This window comes from Magallana gigas, chromosome 7, assembly GCF_963853765.1.
Source record: "Magallana gigas chromosome 7, xbMagGiga1.1, whole genome shotgun sequence".
NCBI classification, from domain to species: domain Eukaryota; kingdom Metazoa; phylum Mollusca; class Bivalvia; order Ostreida; family Ostreidae; genus Magallana; species Magallana gigas.
This window is the reverse complement of record NC_088859.1, coordinates 13,771,904-13,791,551: the sequence shown is the minus strand read 5'-3', so window position 1 is coordinate 13,791,551 and position 19,648 is coordinate 13,771,904. Positions and strand designations below refer to the sequence as shown.

The 19,648-nt window shown below is 34.0% G+C and overlaps 2 protein-coding genes and 1 long non-coding RNA gene across 14 annotated transcripts in view; 1 reads left to right on the top strand and 2 right to left on the bottom strand.

Annotated features, from left to right (window-relative positions):
- Positions 1–215: 215 nt before the first annotated feature.
- Positions 216–14,956, bottom strand: LOC105328344 (CAP-Gly domain-containing linker protein 3). 5 transcript variants are annotated; one of them, XM_011429175.4, is made up of 13 exons: positions 14,806–14,956; positions 6,641–6,905; positions 6,099–6,354; positions 4,831–4,974; positions 4,149–4,348; positions 3,695–3,830; positions 3,394–3,534; positions 2,873–2,995; positions 2,321–2,444; positions 1,978–2,066; positions 1,809–1,854; positions 1,273–1,397; positions 216–915 (listed from the first exon to the last, which is right to left on the bottom strand). In XM_011429175.4, exons 1-13 carry the CDS (start codon positions 14,841–14,843, stop codon positions 677–679), a joined length of 1,926 nt encoding a protein of 641 aa, XP_011427477.1. In that variant the 5' UTR covers positions 14,844–14,956; the 3' UTR covers positions 216–676. The 5 variants fall into 5 exon arrangements, with proteins under 5 accessions (XP_011427477.1, XP_011427479.1, XP_011427475.1 ...); XM_011429177.4 differs by lacking the exon at positions 14,806–14,956 and adding an exon at positions 12,728–12,866; XM_011429173.4 differs by lacking the exon at positions 14,806–14,956 and adding an exon at positions 12,578–12,693.
- Positions 12,896–19,648, top strand: part of LOC136270299 (uncharacterized) — a 16,818-nt gene continuing 10,065 nt past the window's right edge. The window contains exon 1 of the long non-coding RNA XR_010708059.1: positions 12,896–13,015. This is a non-coding gene — a long non-coding RNA (uncharacterized lncRNA). The remainder of the gene's footprint in view (positions 13,016–19,648) is intronic.
- Positions 15,704–19,648, bottom strand: part of LOC105328343 (neurocalcin) — a 23,276-nt gene continuing 19,331 nt past the window's right edge. For all 8 annotated transcript variants that reach the window (XM_011429164.4, XM_011429166.4, XM_011429168.4 and 5 more), the window contains one exon: positions 15,704–18,770. In XM_011429164.4, coding sequence (XP_011427466.1) covers positions 18,573–18,770 — 198 coding nt within the window. In that variant the 3' untranslated portion in view covers positions 15,704–18,572. The remainder of the gene's footprint in view (positions 18,771–19,648) is intronic.

Here is a 19,648-nt window from a genome sequence, read left to right as displayed (position 1 = left end):
AATTAACTGTCTCTAAGTGATTTAAAAGTCACTGTGTCAATTTAACTTCATAAAGATTAATGTAATTTAATTAGTTCAAGGTCAATCTCAAAAGAAACCATCAAATATGATGTGCTCAAGTTAAAGAGACTAACATACATAATTTTTTTTTAAAATTCCAACCCACCCACATTTTTTATTCTTTAGTCACCAAAACAAAAACAAGAAAAGATAAATTAAGCTTGAAATATTTATTTCTTGCATAAAATATTAACAACTTTGATTTGCATAATGGATCCCATTAAATAACTTTTTGACACATTGAGTAATATGAAGTACAAAAAATAAAAGCTTATTATGATCGTACATCACCATAAAAATAACAGCAATGTTAACAATGATATATAGTGACCTGGAGATCAGGTGCCCCAAACTGTAATACAAGAGACATAATATCCTAATCAACAGCATCTGTTGATGAATAACAGTAAAAAATTTACTCCAACCAGAATTATTTAAAAAGTTTTAAAAAAATCACTGAAAAAAAACTTGCAATGTTTTTTTCCAGTAAAATATATTAACAAAAATATGGTGGTGTGAAACGGACATAATGACTTATGGCATCTTTAATCACAGGCTTGATGAGGGGTTGAGGGCTTGATAGTTGGTCCTCCTATAAACAGTTGTAGGTAGATATTCACTTGTCCTCCATTGGACTGGATTCTTTTGATCCGTAATAGTCTGTAATTAATTTGGCACCATTGATTCCTCTTACGGTAATTTTGCTGGGTCTGACGAGCAGTCCGTGGTCCTGACGACATGTGAAATATCGCTTGTCGTGTACACTACCGTCGTTCTTTCCTTTGGCAGTTCTTAGTTCCACACCCACCCAAACTCCTTCACCGAACTCCGCTGGACCGATATATCTAACAGTACCTGCCAGGTAACAATGGAAAAAAAAACTCAGATTTATATTATAAACAAGAATTGTACCAAATTTATTATACAGGTACAACTGATTTAACTTCTAAGTGGTAAGAAATATTAACAAAATGAAGCAAAATCTATAAAATACAATATGTACATAAACTGGAAAGGAAATTAATTTGGGGGGGGGGGCAAGTTTAATATATGTACTATAAAGAAGTGTAAGAAGCAAATATAAATGTTAAATAATATTTTCAGTACACAAGCTTAATCGAACCTAGCTCATTATTACAAAATATGTTCATTTCAACTTCTAAATTAAAATCTTTGGTTATCATGTTTTTTGCACACTAAGCTTGATCATACCTAGCTCATTATTACAGAAGACGCTCATTCCCACTTCTAGCTTGAAGTCATTGATGGATCCAGGAGTTCTCGAGATACTCTGTGAGGAGACAGGTCTTGTTGGTGTTTGTATCATACTCTTAGGCCTTTGGAAGGAAAAGAAAGACAGTATTATTATACATGTACAATCACCCTCTGATAAGAGACAACTCTCATTGCCATTGGGTCCGGCCAAAAGTTATTCCTTTTTTAAAATGTCAATAGCTAATTCCGTCAAATTTTGTCCAACAAGACATGCAGAAGTTTTATGCAGTTCAACAAATATTCCGATTTCTTCAGAATATCAATAACACCAATAAAAGTAAATGAACAAATATCTTTTCACTAATTTACCAGGGTTGATGCACCTTAAATTTATAATACACACTAAATATGGTATGTACTGAGTGATCCCAATCATGGCATTGGTTCAATGATTTAATTCACAGGTATGCAACAGAGAAAGATAAACTATGATAAACACTGCAATGTTTCCCAGCAGTGTTACTTATTCTCACCTTTTAATTGGAGTTCTTGCTCTTCCTGGTGTCGAGTTAACTCCAGCTGTTAAAAACAAATCCAGGAAAATCATGTAAAATATCATACTATCTTTCCAAATGTTAGTAAAATCCTGAATTAAGAAAACCTTTTGTAATACACGTATAATGTATTTGTATAAAAGCTTACAATGATGTTTGTCGACCCTTTCTGAGACAGCCCCCCAACTGATGGGGTCATCTAGGGACTCGCTGGAGCTGAATCGTCTGTCTCCCAGTCTGTAGACAGATAATTATCATACGTATTGTATCTTTCATCACAATTAACATGAAATACATTTTTACCCTGCAGTTTACTTAAATACATGAACTTACTCTTTATACCTCACTTTTCAGCAAATTTTTTTTTTTGATTTTTCTAAGATACATTCATATTACAGTTTAAGATACAAGTGAAATGTAATACAGCACTAAATTATTTCTCTAGTTTGCTAAAATACAGAAAGCAATACAGAAACAATACATGTACCTACTTTTGTATTCTTGATAAGGGAGCAAACACTCCATGTTTAGCTTTACAGGTGAAGTATCTATGTCCGTTAACAGATCCATCATTTTTGCCAGCAGGTCTGTCTAACTCGATACCATACCAAGTACCTGGAAAGAGACTCAAGTTTACACACACAAAAAATCTCAGGATACATCTGATATCAATTTCATACTTTTCAAGAAAAAGAAGACATTGAATATGATATCTCCAAATGGAGATATTAATAAGTGAATTAATTTTCAATTAAAACAATTAGTCATTTTATGATTTGATATCTCCAAACGTATGAATAAAAATAAAAGCGAAACACACAGTATTCCAAGCATTGATTGATAATAATGGGTTAAAGTGATGATAAAAGCAAACTGACACAATTGTTGCCTTAGGTGACAATCATGAATACAGAAACTTCTGCAGTGTGACACAATACAGTTTTCTACCACAAATAATATCAGGCTTAAAGGCTTATACAAAAACAATCAGTATGTGCCAACACAACCCTACATAAATATATGTGATGATGATGGCTTAATACCAGGTGCAAACTGTGTGTTTCCCGCAAATCTGATAGTGCCCTTCCTCTGCCCTGCTACAATCACTCGTTCCCCCACCTCCATCTCGGCCAGGTTAGATATGGAGCCAGTTTTTGTCTTCAGCCCTAGTCAGAAACACAAAAATTTATTAAAGGAAATGATTCACAGTGCTTCATACATGTACAAGGTTTCGTAGCAATTTGTTGATGTAATTTTGTTTCCTGATAAACAAATAAGGGATTTTATAACAAATCTTTTTAGATAAAGGAAATTAATAATTTTTCCACATTTTCAATTTTATTTCACAACAAAATACCTGTCCTTTTATCAAAAGTTTTACAACAAATAAAGGTACCGGTACACACTCCAAGCCTTCATAGATTGAAGATTCTAAGGATAATAGTTCTTTACATTCAAGTTTTGAAATGGTTTGATTTTAGGTTCTCTAGCATTGACTATCACTCCTGATATTTTTCATTGCTACAATACACTGATATTACCTGTATCTGTACACCAATATTACCTGTATCCACTCTGGCCTTGATATTTGACACATCCACGGACCCTGCCCTCTGAACCGGAGACTTGTGGGGAGAGACAGCAGGAGACCGGGGACGAGGGGCTGACCCTGGTTTGGCGATTTTGCTGATAGGGGCAAAAATACCTAAAAAAAATCCAACAAACATTGTCAGTTTATGCATATCCTGAGGCAATTGTCATATATTTTAGTTGTTTTCTAACTTTTTTGAAAAAGTCAAAATCAAAGAATTTTCAATCATCGCTCGTGCTTTAAGATTCACTTAAAACAATGTGCTTTGTTTTACCATGATTTTTAGGACACTGGAAGTAAGAGATGCCCCCGATGCTTCCATCATTTTTCCCTCCGGCTTCATCCAGTTCTATCCCCGCCCAGATTCCTGCTGCAAATTCCGCTGGTCCACAATACCTCAGTGTTCCAATCTGTAAAATATGTGCTTATAAATGTATGATATTGAAGTTGAGAACATGTTTCTACAGTTTATACCGGTAAAACCTCTGTGTCTACAGTGAGATATTCTCTTTAACGTTAAGTTATCTACAATTCAACCCTCCATGTTCATTTTGAGTTATGTTATTAAAAGTTAAATGGTAAATAGAACTAAATACACATACGTGAAACTACAGGAAAGCTAAGAGTGCTAAAACAGCTCTATCATATTTTGTGTATTACACTTACAATAATTCTGTTTCTATACATGTATTACAAAAAACCGGCTTTTACATATTTGTGATATTAACCTTGAGTCCTCCGACCATGACCTTATCCCCCAAGGTCAGCCCCAGAGACTGTAGAGTGACCTTGCTCTGAACAAGGTCATAATTTGGCGGTGGTTGTTTGGGGGCGGGCTGACAGGCTTCCTGTAAAGTCTTCCGTAACTTGACTACTATTTTTGCCATTTCTGGGTCAGAATCCAAATTGGAAGGGTCAGGAATGCACTCTTTGAAACAAACAAAAAATAGTTTGAAATATTTTTACAACTGTTGTTATAACATGACAAAGGTGATATAAAAAATCCTAAAGAAAAGAAAATGTATCATACATGTGCATAGAAATCTATCTTAAACTTGGAAAGATATCTCATGAAGCCAGTTTTTATAATAAACAAGACCTTTCTTATAATATAATATACTCCTAAGAATGGGGCATACACATTGCTCCATTGAAGGTTAATACATTGTACATGCGTTCCAAAAAATCCACTAGTGGCTAGAACTAAATAGATGTAATCTATGCCTGTGAGTGTCAAAATACTTCATGAGAGACATTAAGAGGGATTTGAACTAGTGACACTCGATGTTGATGACCACTGTGTCACACCCTTCATAGGCAACATTTAAAGGGATTTGAACCAGTGACACTAAATGTTGATGACCACTGAGCCACATACTCTATTTCTCTTCTATCATTATTGTATTTTACCTAAGGCTGTTCTGCCTTGATCATCTTTGAGGAGAGCATCAGCACCATTTTGTAGCAGTACCCTCACTGCTTCATATGCCAGATTGGACGCTGCTATGTGTAACGATGAACCGTTGTCAAACTCAGAACAAACACTGTCAATATCTGAAAGTAAACAAAACATAAATTATGCATACAAATAAATCTGACAGGAGAACAAGGAAATTTGCATGGGCAACTTTGTTTATATATGGATCAAGCATTTGTTTACTTTTGTATGAAAATCAGATTGAACATTCCAATTTCAGTAAAATGTTTAAACTTTTATCGCTGACGATTTGTATTTTTTCAGCTGGTTTATATTCAGTCAGGAAGTTTGTCTCAACAAATGAATTGTTATATGAATAAAGGGTATACATGTATTACAGAATAACAAGTATAAAGGTCCAGAAGCAGCATCTGGTGGTGTAAAATCCTTAAGTGGTAATCATATTTTAGCACCTTTCACAGCTTTTTAGCCTGCTGATACAGAGGCTTGGCTTGATTAATCAGCCAGTTGCACTAATTTATGACAGTACAAATAAGGTGAAGATCGAGGAAGATTGCTCGAAATTCTAACGGCATTAATTTGCGATTATAACGCTATTTCCCAGAGATTAACTGGTTCATAAGAATGAACTTTCAAGACATTGTCAGATATTCAAAGGTGATCACGTCTCTAGTAAAAGATGCGATCATCAGTGGGTATCCGACAAATTGCGCATTGCTTTCAACACCGAGCCTATGTAAGTAATCTAAAGGAGGCTGGATGGACCACAAGTTACCTATCGGGATCTAACTTAAATTAATGATGATTTATTTTTCTTTTTTGCCATTAGATATTTATTGAAGAAAAATTTGTTACATTTCAGCTCTGAAATCTCAATTTGTTCATATATCTACGATGATATATATAAAGCTCTTCTTCTCAAGGAGATTGATTTGGTCTAAAAATGGCAATGACCAGCTAGACTTCTTAAGGAAATAAAAAGACACATGTAGGGACTGCTTTATAGTAAGAAACATATTTGGTTTTCATTAAGCTTGCAACATTGTTTATACAAAGATAAACACTGGTTTACAGTTTTTTTGCTCTAAAGTTGAGATTTGTTGCTTGCAAACTTTAGGCCTCTTTGTGCTTCAGCAGAACTGAGCCAGTGAGTTGCTGTTTGTAGACCCTAGCTTATATGTGCTTCATAAGAACTGTGTCAGAAAGCTAAGGCTTTTGTGTAGTATGAACTAGACCTTACCCAAGGCTTTTGTGTGCTTCAGAAGGACTTTGATCACAGGTACAACATCAAAATAAGCTGCATAGTGAAGTGCTGTCATATTGGTCCAGCGACACCGGATGTTTGGGTCGGCCCCCTGGGCCAGGAGCATGGTTACCATCCGACAGGCCAGGTCAGCATCGCCTATCCCAGCAGCCCCTGATTTACTTGCATAGTGTAATAAGGTCATGTCGGTGAGGCCATCTCTATCATTAATGTGAGCACCACGTTTTAAAATCTGTAGAAAGAAAGGTTAAACTTTGAAATGTTTTGATGAACATCCCATTTGACATATACAGGTATTGTTAAATTCAGTCTCTGATAAACTTAAATTCATACAAAGTGGCACATGTATTTCTGCTATTTAACCCAACCCAAACTACCATTATTATTCAGAAAAAATCAATTAGAAAAAACTTGATGGACAACTTTATGCGATTTAAACAAAATCCTTTGGAACATGTTAAATGAAATTTGACAGAATGACAGTGTCTTCAGAGTAGAATTAAAAGTCATATTCTCACCTCATCTATAAGTAAATCTAAATTCTGCTGAGTTTGTGGCGTCCATTGCCGAAGGACTGAGAAAATCTCTGGCACTGTGGTGTTGGGATTTTCAAGTATCGACCTACATCCTGGGCACTCTGGGTCAAAGAAAGAGAGTTCAAGTTTCTGACAGCTTTCACAGGCGGGGGGATCTACACAGGGGTGGATCATTGGTTTCTCTCGCTCTGGGTTGTAGCTGCGAGATGGGATAGGGGAGGTGTTCTTCTCCTCTTCTAGTGTCATTCTGAAAATGGAAAGAGAAATCTATCTGTTAAACACTACTTACTGTTATATTGAATGGTCATACTGAGTAGTAAAATATCACTAGAGCTACATGTATCCAATAAGGATTATGTGTGCCCCTCACAAGGCCTCTTTTGGATGAATGTCATGGTGATGATTGATGAATGTCATGGTGATGATTTAACCTTGACCTGGGTCAAAGTCATGACATAATCTCCGGAAAAGAGCATCCTATATACAATGTAATGACCTCTGATGTATCTTAATGAAAGTTACAGGCTTGCTACACATAAAGGACAGATAGGTGATGGATAGACAAAGATTGAAATAATATTCCATATACCCTTTAACTTCCTTTGCTAGGGTATAATAATCTTACCTAGAACTAGATGAACATGCAACCTTGGATTTGAATAGTAAATTTTTTGTTTTGGCCTTTACAATTGACAACAATAAAGTTTCCATCTTCTACTGCCTTATAGTTTAAATGTTAGAAGGTTTTAACAGAAGTATGCAGTCCTATTATTCTTAGTTTTAAATCTGAATTTTTATGCAATTTTTGAGGAATTTATGAAAATAGCTGGATGTTTTAAAATTACATCAGAGTAAACTGCAGTCAGGTTAAATGTACTCATGTGTATAACATACTAATACATATAATTATACCACCATCCCTGATACTTGACTCTATAAGGAAACATCTACAATTCCTGATTGGTAGGCAAAAATTCACACAATCTAAGCTGACACTTGTAAGGTTACCATACCACAATCTTAGCTGTGACTTGTATGATTACTGTACCACAGTCTTAGCTCTGACTTGTACCACCACTGTACCACAGTCTTAGCTCTGACTTGTACCACCACTGTACCACAATCTTAGCTCTGACTTGTACCACCACTGTACTTAGCTCTGACTTGTACCACCACGGTACCACAGTCTTAGCTCTGACTTGTACCACCACTGTACTTAGCTCTGACTTGTACCACCACGGTATCACAGTCTTAGCTCTAACTTGTACCACCACTGTATCACAGTCTTAGCTCTGACTTGTACCACCACTGTATCACAGTCTTAGCTCTGACTTGTACCACCACTGTACCACAGTCTTAGCTCTGACTTGTACCTCCACTGTACCACAATCTTAGCTCTGACTTGTACCACCACTGTACCACAGTCTTAGCTCTGACTTGTACAACCACTGTACCACAGTCTTAGCTCTGACTTGTACCACCACTGTACTTAGCTCTGACTTGTACCACCACGGTACCACAGTCTTAGCTCTGACTTGTACCACCACTGTACTTAGCTCTGACTTGTACCACCACTGTATCACAGTCTTAGCTCTAACTTGTACCACCACTGTATCACAGTCTTAGCTCTAACTTGTACCACCACTGTATCACAGTCTTAGCTCTGACTTGTACCACCACTGTACCACAGTCTTAGCTCTGACTTGTACCTCCACTGTACCACAATCTTAGCTCTGACTTGTACCACCACTGTACCACAGTCTTAGCTCTGACTTGTACCACCACTGTACCACAATCTTAGCTCTGACTTGTACCACCACTGTACTTAGCTCTGACTTGTACCACCACGGTACCACAGTCTTAGCTCTGACTTGTACCACCACTGTACTTAGCTCTGACTTGTACCACCACTGTATCACAGTCTTAGCTCTAACTTGTACCACCACTGTATCACAGTCTTAGCTCTGACTTGTACCACCACTGTACCACAGTCTTAGCTCTGACTTGTACCACCACTGTACCACAGTCTTAGTTCTGACTTGTACCACCACTGTACCACAGTCTTAGCTCTGACTTGTACCACCACTGTACCACAGTCTTAGCTCTGACTTGTACCACCACTGTACCACAGTCTTAGCTCTGACTTGTACCACCACTGTACCACAGTCTTAGCTCTGACTTGTACCACCACTGTACCACAGTCTTAGCTCTGACTTGTACCACCACTGTACCACAGTCTTAGCTCTGACTTGTACCACCACTGTACCACAGTCTTAGCTCTGACTTGTACCTCCACTGTACCACAGTCTTAGCTCTGACTTGTACCACCACTGTACCACAGTCTTAGCTCTGACTTGTACCACCACTGTATCACAGTCTTAGCTCTGACTTGTACCACCACTGTACCACAGTCTTAGCTCTGACTTGTACCACCACTGTACCACAGTCTTAGCTCTGACTTGTACCACCACTGTACCACAGTCTTAGCTCTAACTTGTACCACCACTGTACCACAGTCTTAGCTCTGACTTGTACCACCACTGTACCACAGTCTTAGCTCTGACTTCTACCACCACTGTACCACAGTCTTAGCTCTGACTTGTACCTCCACTGTACCACAATCGTAGCTCTGACTTGTACCTCCACTGTACCACAATTTGAGCTGTTCATTGTACCAGTACTGTAAAGTAATCTTAGCTGTGTCTTAAACCAACATTTTTGGGAATAGATTTTTAAATCAGCTCCTCCATGCAATCGCTCACACTAAACTAGTGTGGACCAAAAAATCATACCTGACATGTTTTACATTATCAACCAGTTTAATTATCATATTATCCCAATTTTTTTTTCAAAATCTGTTTCCCCTTCAGTGATGAATGAGTTTTTCTAAGAATTATATCATACACCAATCAGGACACTAAAATTTCCTAGTTTTTCCTTTTTCTAAATGACAGATAATTCAATAACAAATAAGTTGACACATTACGCAGCTTAAATTAATTTTCCTTCAGGGAATCATATTTGTATATTATTCATACACTGAGACATATCTGTCTCAATCGACATACATTTTGCAGATTGTGAGACAAGAATAGTCATTGTTGCTCCTTCTAGGAAATCGGATACTCAGCAGCAGAACCCCCAAAAGATTACAAAATCAATCCGTTTCTACCAAGATTGGAACAAAAGTCATTCAGCTTAGCAAAGAAACTGGAAAATGTATGATGTCTGTTGACAGTCATGCCAATTACCCCCATTGTAAATAGCAAAGTTTATTCTAAGATCTTTGTCCCTTTGCTTTCACCAGATTCAGTTACCATTTTGTCTATAAATAAATAATCTGAATCTTGATAGCATCCACGAGACTCAGACAAAATCACAAAAAAACTATTGTTCCGTAGATGTGATCTTATAAATTATTGAAAACCTGTTAGTAGCGAACTGTATAAAAAAATCATAACAAAGCATGGTCTGAGGGGATGTCTACTGCAGCAGATAACATTTGCAACAATATAAAAAAGGAAACAAAAAAATATCAGACTTGAGTTTTCCTGGTCATGCCCTTTAGAGAGGTCTCAATGGAACAATAAAGCCCATTAGTATTAATTAAATAATCTATAAAGAGAGGGGTAAAAATGTCAGATCACATACACAACCACCATTTCCAGATCTTGATGCGGAACCGGCAACAAATTCAACTGACACAATTCTTACCTTGAATAAAGTATGCCATTATTTCATCCCAACTACTCTACGATTAATCCAGAGTGCAACATGTGTCATATGGATTTTTTTTTTAACCTTTAAATTTAGCCATCCAAATTGATAACTATACCTACAATATATAACTGAAATATGTGTCTATACCTGCATCTCTCGCACAGTAAAGGTCCAGAGAAGCTAGGTCTAGATCTCATATTGAGAGGGCAAAACTTAACTCAGTAGCTCCTTCATTTGTTTACACAGTAATCAAGATAAAAAGAATAACTGTGGTTCTTTTTTTAAAGATTGTGTTTTATTAACTCCTGAACTGGTATTTAAAAACAGTTCTTTTTTGACCGCGAGTAAAAAAAAATTAATCTTTGTGTTCAAAAAACTGCCCACTGAGGGCATAATTTTGAATGGAGGGGGAAAATACCCTAGTAATGATCTAATTAAAAATTCTTTAGACTGTAGTAACTTAAAGGAATTAGGAGATTTGGTCCCAAGACTCTACTGGAACAGTTCCAAAGCCGGTCTGATAAAATAACTGTGGGTAGAACTTGAAGAGTCAAACAATAGGAGGCATGATTTAATAAATACTACGGTGGAATTAAATGTTCTGGTGGAACCCCCATTGTGACAGCTATAGACCTGTGTGTATCCCCCTCTGACCTTTGCAGTAATTGTAAATAATCTAGTTATCTCAGCCTAATGATCAACACAATTTTGACAGGACAGCCATCTTAATACAATTTCTTGATAAAGTAGTACCGTTAATCTGATGTACTACTGTGACCTTTGACCCTTCTATCGCCTACTACAAACATAAACTCGACTTAATATTGCTTACATTACAAGTTCAGTAGTCCAATTTTTTTTTCAATTTTGCAGTTCTTCTACTAGTCCACATGCAAAACATTGTTTACTAAACAATAGCTTTATAGATCATAGAAAATCACTTACATGCAGCTCTGTGCAGAATGCATCCAATATGTCAAAGTGATTGTTACATTCAATGGGGAAAAAGTTCAAATTAGTGCTCCGCTACATGAAAACTTCATAATACATACATGTTGGTCCTTGTTAAATAGGGGACACTATGACAGATGGAGGAACCTTCACAGCCCTGGATTTAATAAATTCTTCTATACAAATTAAGTTTAAATGACCATTATTTGTAGACTCAAGTGCCACCTAGATAGAAATCTTATTCCCTAGTGCAGCTCATTAAAGCATTGGTTGTTAAACTGTGTAACTCATTCTGTATATGAAATATATACAGACACATGTATTGTAAATTTCAGCGATCCATGAGACAAAAAATCTCAGAAATCCCTAGAGACAACCAAGCAGAGAGTTGTTAAAGTTATCTTTTATGGTTGCTCTTCAGAAGTCTGCCTTTAACGGGTAATACTTCTAGATAAATCAAATGTCCTTTGTGAGTTATCTAAATGTGATACAAAACCTACTAGTATACATAGCTTATACATTTCAAACATTGGAGTGATTACATAGAATTGACAGAATATGGTCAACAAATTCAACCAATTCAAACATACCTCAGCCATGTTGAAAGTAACATTTAATGAAAGAATTGAAAGAGCATACATGTAACATATAATTCATGGAGCTACTTTTATTTTCACAGTACTATGGGATGTGAATTTGTTGGTAACACTGGTATTTACCGGTACATTTTTAGCCATAACTTAAGTTATTAGTAACAAGAAATATCGAAAATATAGCTGACCTAACTGTTGGAGTCTAGTATCATTCAGGATGGATTTTTCAAAAGATAAGAGGATTTTGATTTTAGATCAAATACTTCATAAGCAAAAATATCACAAGTAGATTAAATTCTTGATAAAAATCAATGATATAAGTCAAACAAAAATGAAAGTCAACATATTTTGATACTCAGATGTGTGCTTATCAAAAATAAAATGTCCTGGAAAGATCTGCAGTATCACCAATCATTAGTGAAAGGATAAAAAGTTTATACTGTATATATGATTAAAAAAAATACCGCTTAAACACCCAAAATAAAGTTCATATGGTTGATCTAAAGTATAATTTAAATTCATCAAATTAGCTACTCTTTAAATACATATATCGGTACATGCAAAAACGTTATAAATATGCGTTTTTAAAAATGTATCATACCAAGTTTCCTTATTCTATCGACATGTACATGTGCACACACATCAATTTACAAACCTCTCGTGTTGATGAGGTACTAGTAGATGAGGTACTAGTGCAAACAGCATTAAGTCACTTGACTCAAAAATTAAAACCAAAGTAAACATGTCAACCACCCCAAAAGAGAGAACAAAGAAAAACGAATTAAAAAGGAGAAAAAAAGCTCACCAACTCTCATCCTTAAATCCTGCAAAACTGAACAGCGTATTATCCTCAGAGGAAGATGATGTGACATTGTAACACAAACATGACAGGAAGTTAAGCGACCAGCGTTCCGGGGCCAGGGTAAGAACTTACATCCTGAAATCTCTTGATTCAGCGCAAAATGAAATTCAAGTCAGAATTCAACAGGAAATGAAGGAAAACAGATCACAGCTAGTTCATACATTCATTAAAGGATGCCTTCATGGAAGAACAACTGTTTTAATTCCATTTTATTTGCTTTACTTTTTCCAGGTTTGTATACAATATACATGTATATACCAGTACCTATAAACTATTTATTTATCCAATTTCGTTTCCTTAAACTTCAACTGTCTAACTACATGGACCTTTATGTCACTGGTTTTCTGTCAAGAAAAATCAATTTCTAAACAACTCCCTTTTTAATTTACATGTACCAGTATAATGGTATTAGAAATTCATAATACGTGTAGTGGTCTAGTACATGTGGTAACTCCCTACATTGTTGATTTTAATGTATCATCTGACACTAAGCTGATTCCTGGTGTAACATGTGTTGTGTCACCTCAATAAAAACAAAAACTCTGTACAAACTAGATGGGATGAAACATTATGTCTAATTCTTGTCTCTTGTCTACAGGTTTTTTCCCTCCATAGAGAACACTTAGATTCAAGGAGAAGTTTGACTCTGATATTTAAAAGGACGCAGCCAGCTATTATGATTTTGTTAAGGCATAGCTCTTAAGACAATCATAAAATATGCTACTTATATAAACATGCAAAGTATCCCAGACCCTGACTCTGTATCTATAAATGTATTCATAATTAGTTTTTGGGTAATTATGTTAATGTGTATCTGCTCACAAGTAACATAGAAAGAGGTATGTAAATGGCACTGAAATTATTCATAATGATTCATTCAAAGCATTTGTAACTACATGTATAAGTACATACAATAATTACAAAAAAAAACCAATTATCATATACCGTATTCATATACAAATCGCCTATTTCTATGATATTTAAATAATAATATTAATGTACGAAGTTACATACTTACAATTAATCATAAAGATATGCAATTTATTTCTTAGAAAGTTTTAGAAAGTTTTAGAATTTTATGGTACCGTAATAATAAAAATAATATTGATTCATATGTCATTATTTTTAAGTCATAAAAATAATAGTAACATTCTACCTAATTTAAAAAAAAAAAACTAGATCGAAACAATAGGCAATGAATTCCTACCAGTAGTTATTGCAAGAATTCAGAGTTTGCTGAAACTGTAGTGTTGGATTAAAAACAGTCTTTTGCACCTTTTGCAATTTATTCAATTCTTATACATCTTTACAAGTAGGGAAATGTCATGATGCAACTACTGTTTGAAGTTTATCAAAAATAGAAATAATTCATGAAACAAGTAAACAAAAATCAATTGAAATTTGAGAAGAGGAGCAAAGTTTAATGCCAAAATCGAAGTGATGTTTGTGAAAGCTTTATTGAAGACTACCATATAACTTTATGACATCGTATACAACATGATCAAACAAAAATTTCTTTTGGAAATTTTTAAAAATGGGTACTTTGAATGAAATCACATTGAAACACAATTATTTATAGTATGTGTATCCTTTGACTCACTTTCAGAGGTTTAAAGCTTAAAAAATGTCAAAAGAGAAAAGCAAAAATCCCATATTAATGTTTCACAGAGAATGTTTCCTATCAAAAAAATAATATATATAAACTAGTTATAAAGGCGCATGAGATAGCAGATCATGGCAATTACAGTACAGCTGTCCATCTGGAAACCTGATACATCCTATAGGCTAATTGCCATATCTACTATCTAGGGATATTCATTTTCTTTCTTTTTTGGTACCAATCATCATTTTTTTTTTTTAAAGTTTGAATGAATGAATTGTCAAAAATTTAACAACACTCCTATTTTTTTTACAAGTGAGAGGGAAAGTTCAGAACTTAACAAGGAAACTTTTCGGCATTATAAGAGAATGATTTCTTTTAAAAAGTTGCCAAAATCAATCAAATTTTTACTTTTACTCACTTGTTATTTTGATGTTCAATCACAGTAATCGAATGCATTTATTTCGACGAAACATTCTTTTGAGAATTCTCTTTCTCAGTCCTTTCTTTCTTTGGGAACTCTTTCGTACGTGGAGGGACAAAACCGCATGAACAAAGTAAGTCGTTCGTTAAATGCATGTGTTATATTGTACATGAAACGAGCACTTGCTGAGATTATATTCGTTCATCAATGTCAAATGAAGTAAACATTAGAAAGCTCTTCCCAATGTCATATAGAGCAACAGAGTATAATTTAATGCAATGAAAATGAAAATTATTATTGTTAGGCAGGAAAAGTAAGCATTAGTGCACACACGCACTTTTTATACGTTAATGACATACATATACATGGCTAGGTCACATTTATTTAACCATTTTACATATTTAAGAATGATTATTAAAGAATTAAAAGAATCCTTATTATAATTCACTGTTGACTTAAATATTTTTGAAGAACACAAGTTATTCATTCATACAAGAATTTTTTTTCATGTATTATGCAAGTTGCTCACATATACCAGAGCTTCATGTTTTTACTTGGATGTAAATGGAGTACAGGATACTGTATTATTAAATTTTTTTTTTCAAATTTGAAGAAAGCAACTATGCAGGTAGTTCTTGATAAGTGTTTTACCAATATACAAGACACCAGTGCATAAGATATTCCCATATGTTCATCAGTGTATTCAATATTAGTTTGACTTTATATTTTGAATAGTGCCGAGCTCCGAATATAATTACACATTTCTTTAAATTGTGTTAATTGTTATGCATATTATGATACATTTATCAATCAAATGTTCACCTGTAACTTTAAATAGCTAATAGCTTGTATGTAAATGACCTTAATGTTCAACCCTGAAACAACTGAAAATGACTCTGAGGAGAAAAATGATTTATTGTCATAAGATGCTACTAAAATGACAAAAATCAATGTTTGTGATCATGTTAACACACAGATATTGTTGGTCTATATACAACATCACACCAATGCTACAAATCATATGTTAGAATTAGTCAATAAGTCTTAATTGGTATGATACAAGATAAAGAGTACTGAAATGTTGAAAAAAGAAAATTACAAAAACAAAATTAATACATGAATTTTCTGCTCTTGGGTTGTATATCAATGTATAACCCTCTTGACAATTATTTATTATATCTGCTTAGTAACTTGAAATAAATCCAGTCAGCGTTAAAATATATGTTAGTTCATGTACATTCAGATTTTGTTATAAATCACATCATAAAAATTACTGATTAACAATAATATTTACATTTCGTATCAGTAAAAATTGAGAATACATTGTTAGTGTTAATAGGGGAATGCTTGAATTCAACGCAAAGAAGATTCTTGTCGAATGTTGCATACTTTAGACTTTGTAACTAGAAAATGTACTTTTGATTGTTTGAAGACAATTTAAAATCAAGTAGGGTGATTTTTCTATACTCTACCTAAGCTTGACATTTACCCTTCAGAATATAAGCTTAAACAGCTTAAAATAAAAGGCATGGCAGTTTTCAGTATATACATTGTAAGATGGTGGTCTTTGCACTCATTTTTCAAAACATTGTTTTAATACAAGGTTTATCCTTATTTCTTTAACTTTTGTAGAGGAAAAACAATCTACCAGGTACAGATATTTAGATGCTCTGATAAGTTTAAGACTAACATCTTCTTTAACAGTTGAAAACACTAGTAGAGATGCTATAGATTTAAATAGTTAGGATCCAAATATCTTGGACGGAGATTTTTCAGTGGTGACTATATATTTTGTTTCTGTTCAGCTTTTAATCTTGAGCTTTATATGTAAGAGATACCAATAAAAAGTTTTATGTGGTACATTATCAAATTTCAAATGTAATTTACAAAATGGGCATTTACAAACCTACAACTTCTCTTTGGATATAGAACTCTTTCATTCAACTTGATTGGCTAAAAATCATACTACAAAATGTACCAATCAACATATATATGTATAATAAACATCATATCATAAGATGAAAAACAAGCACTGTAAAAAATGTGATTTTTTTTGTTCATTACTAAAATATTAAGCCTTCTATTTCTACTTTTTAAGCTGCATATTACGACTAGAAAATGGGGTTGGTCTTAAATAAAAATGGGACTTTAATATGCATTGAAAGTTTGGTAAGACATTCATGTAATGGCTAAATTTTAACTGGTAATAAAATTGTACAAATGATATCATGTATACCATATGGCTTCCAGATTAAACAAAATCTTTCAAGGGAGGCAAATCTGGCTGTGCATCAACTACATGTACTTGAAATAATGACCAGTCAATTTTGACTACCATATTGGAAGATGATTTATACGAAGCTACTAAACTACAAACAGAATATCATTAAACTTTCAATTACACTCAACAATAATGTTTTACGAAGTGAGATTTCACACTAATGAGCAAATATACAAAAATTTATGATTTCAACAATTCCAACTAGAATTAATCTCTCACTATTTAGAAGTGCAAAAATTTCCTCAGAAGCAGTCAACTTTTCATAAGCAATGACATGCAATTCTCATATAACATTTACATATGAAAAGAGGAAAAAAAACACCATAGTAGCTCGAGCACATTTAACTTAAGAGTATTATATATGCATAAAGTAATAAATGAAAAGATACCAGAAACAATTAAGATCTAGCTACTTTGAGGTGGGAATTAGGTTTAATTTTCTTGTGTATGAAGGCCCACAAGAACAAAATCACAAACAATAAACAAGGCTCATAGTCTTCTGAGCCAAAAAATAAATAAGCTTAAACATTTGTATTCCAACTGCTTTGAGAGAAAAAAAATCATGCAAAGAAAAGTTAAAAGCAAATTAGTCACAGTAAGGTGCATCGTATGACACATACTGGACCGGTCTTGCACATCTGACTGAAACAAATTCACAACAATAACAAGGTGTGGAAAGGGAGAGTGGTGTAAAATGGTCCCTAAGATATCAATAAACAAGTTGTATTTTTAAATTCAATTAATCCCCCCCCCCCCCAAAAAAAAATAAATGTATAAGCATTGATATAAGAAGAATCTGAACATTGTGCAATAATTTGCTGTTGTAAAGGCATGTTGTCAAATTTAAAAAGATTCAAAAGGAGCTTGTTGCTTTGCTTTGTTGTGTGCAGATTGAAATGTGTGTATTAGACTCATTTAGTTTCAGTGGTGATTACTAAACTGACTTCAGAATATCTTAAATTTAAAAGAAGAGGAATTAATCTATAAAGTGGTCACTTGTACATGTAAATTTTAAATCTACAAGAATATAATACGTGCTACCTTGTGCTCTGTGTAATTCACAATGCAATACATTAACCTGCATTCACCAGGTTTGTGAAAATAGTGTTTTTAGAGCATAAGATTATAAATTTTCACCAAAGAACTCAACCTTTTTTTTTTTATCTCAGGCTAGATCATTGTACATCAATCAGAAAAAAAAACTTGTACATCAAAAAAGGGAGAACATCTCTTCAGAAATATGGTACATCAAATACATAAATATCAATATATAGAATATATCCAAACAAAGATATCATATCTCTCTAAAAACAATAAACAAAATTGGTATACAGTCATGTATATATAATATATAAATAAATGAATGGATGAAGAGAAGAAGAGGAAAGAAACCAGTGAAGGATCATGTTTGTCCATTTTGGTATTTACAAGAGGAAATTCAATGTTATAGTTCCATAGACATGAAGAGAGTTCTCTCCCTTCCTCATCCTTGAGAACTAGGATCACATTGTAAAAGACGAACAATGGAAGGATCGCTTTTTGCTCCTTCGATAAATTCTGTCAATGACAGCTGTCCGTCAAGATTCTTGTCCATCTGTCGGAAAATCTTTTCCGTCCTTTTCTCGGGCGTGGCCTCATCTTCTGGCATCTTCATTACTGTGCCTACCATTTTGTAAATAGCCTGTGGAATAGACGAGCAAGTGAATTCATTATAGTCTTATACCTATACATCCATATTTTACAGTCAATTCACTTTTATCTGTATGTGTAAACATGTATAACTTATTAGGGCCAACCACATGATATAACCTACATGTACGGTTGCTGTGTTAACCTTCTACATTAGAAAATCAATAAAGTATCACAAAATACTTAACAATATATGAAACCCATGAAGTATTGACAGCCATTTTTTTTTTTACATTTTCACCATTCATGGAATTCCATTTCACATATAAGACTTCTCCAATTCGTTTTTGCCTTTAGTATGAAGTTGATTATGACAGAATATATTTTTTGGTAATACAAAGCCATAACACATTATCCATTGCAAACTGCTATACTCTCAAAAAGGGCATTTTTCCATTGGATCAATGCATTGGTTTTACAAATGCACATGCTCAATTCCTTTGTAGTGTTTCACTACTGAAAGATTGTAGTCTTTACTGGTGATATTTGGGAAGAGGATAATTTTCTACAGACAAATTTCTTTATTTTTTTAAATCCAAAAACACTGCAACAAGCATTCTTATGCATATTGATCCTACTTAAAATCCCGGTTTATAATGAGGCAATAATTAAGTTTAGTCAATAATCCCTGTAACAAGTGCACATGGTAATTTCAGCTAGTACATGTTACATGCATATCGTACAGTACATATATCTATTAAACATATGATTTTGATCACTTCCATCATAAATTATTTACTGTGCAGGTTAGTACAACTGTTCGGAAATAAAAACAGATGTTGAGGGAGGATTTTTTTCATCCCATCTACTCTAATGTAAATATTTTAGCATACAACATAAAAGTAACATTTGCCTTATGCATTAATCATG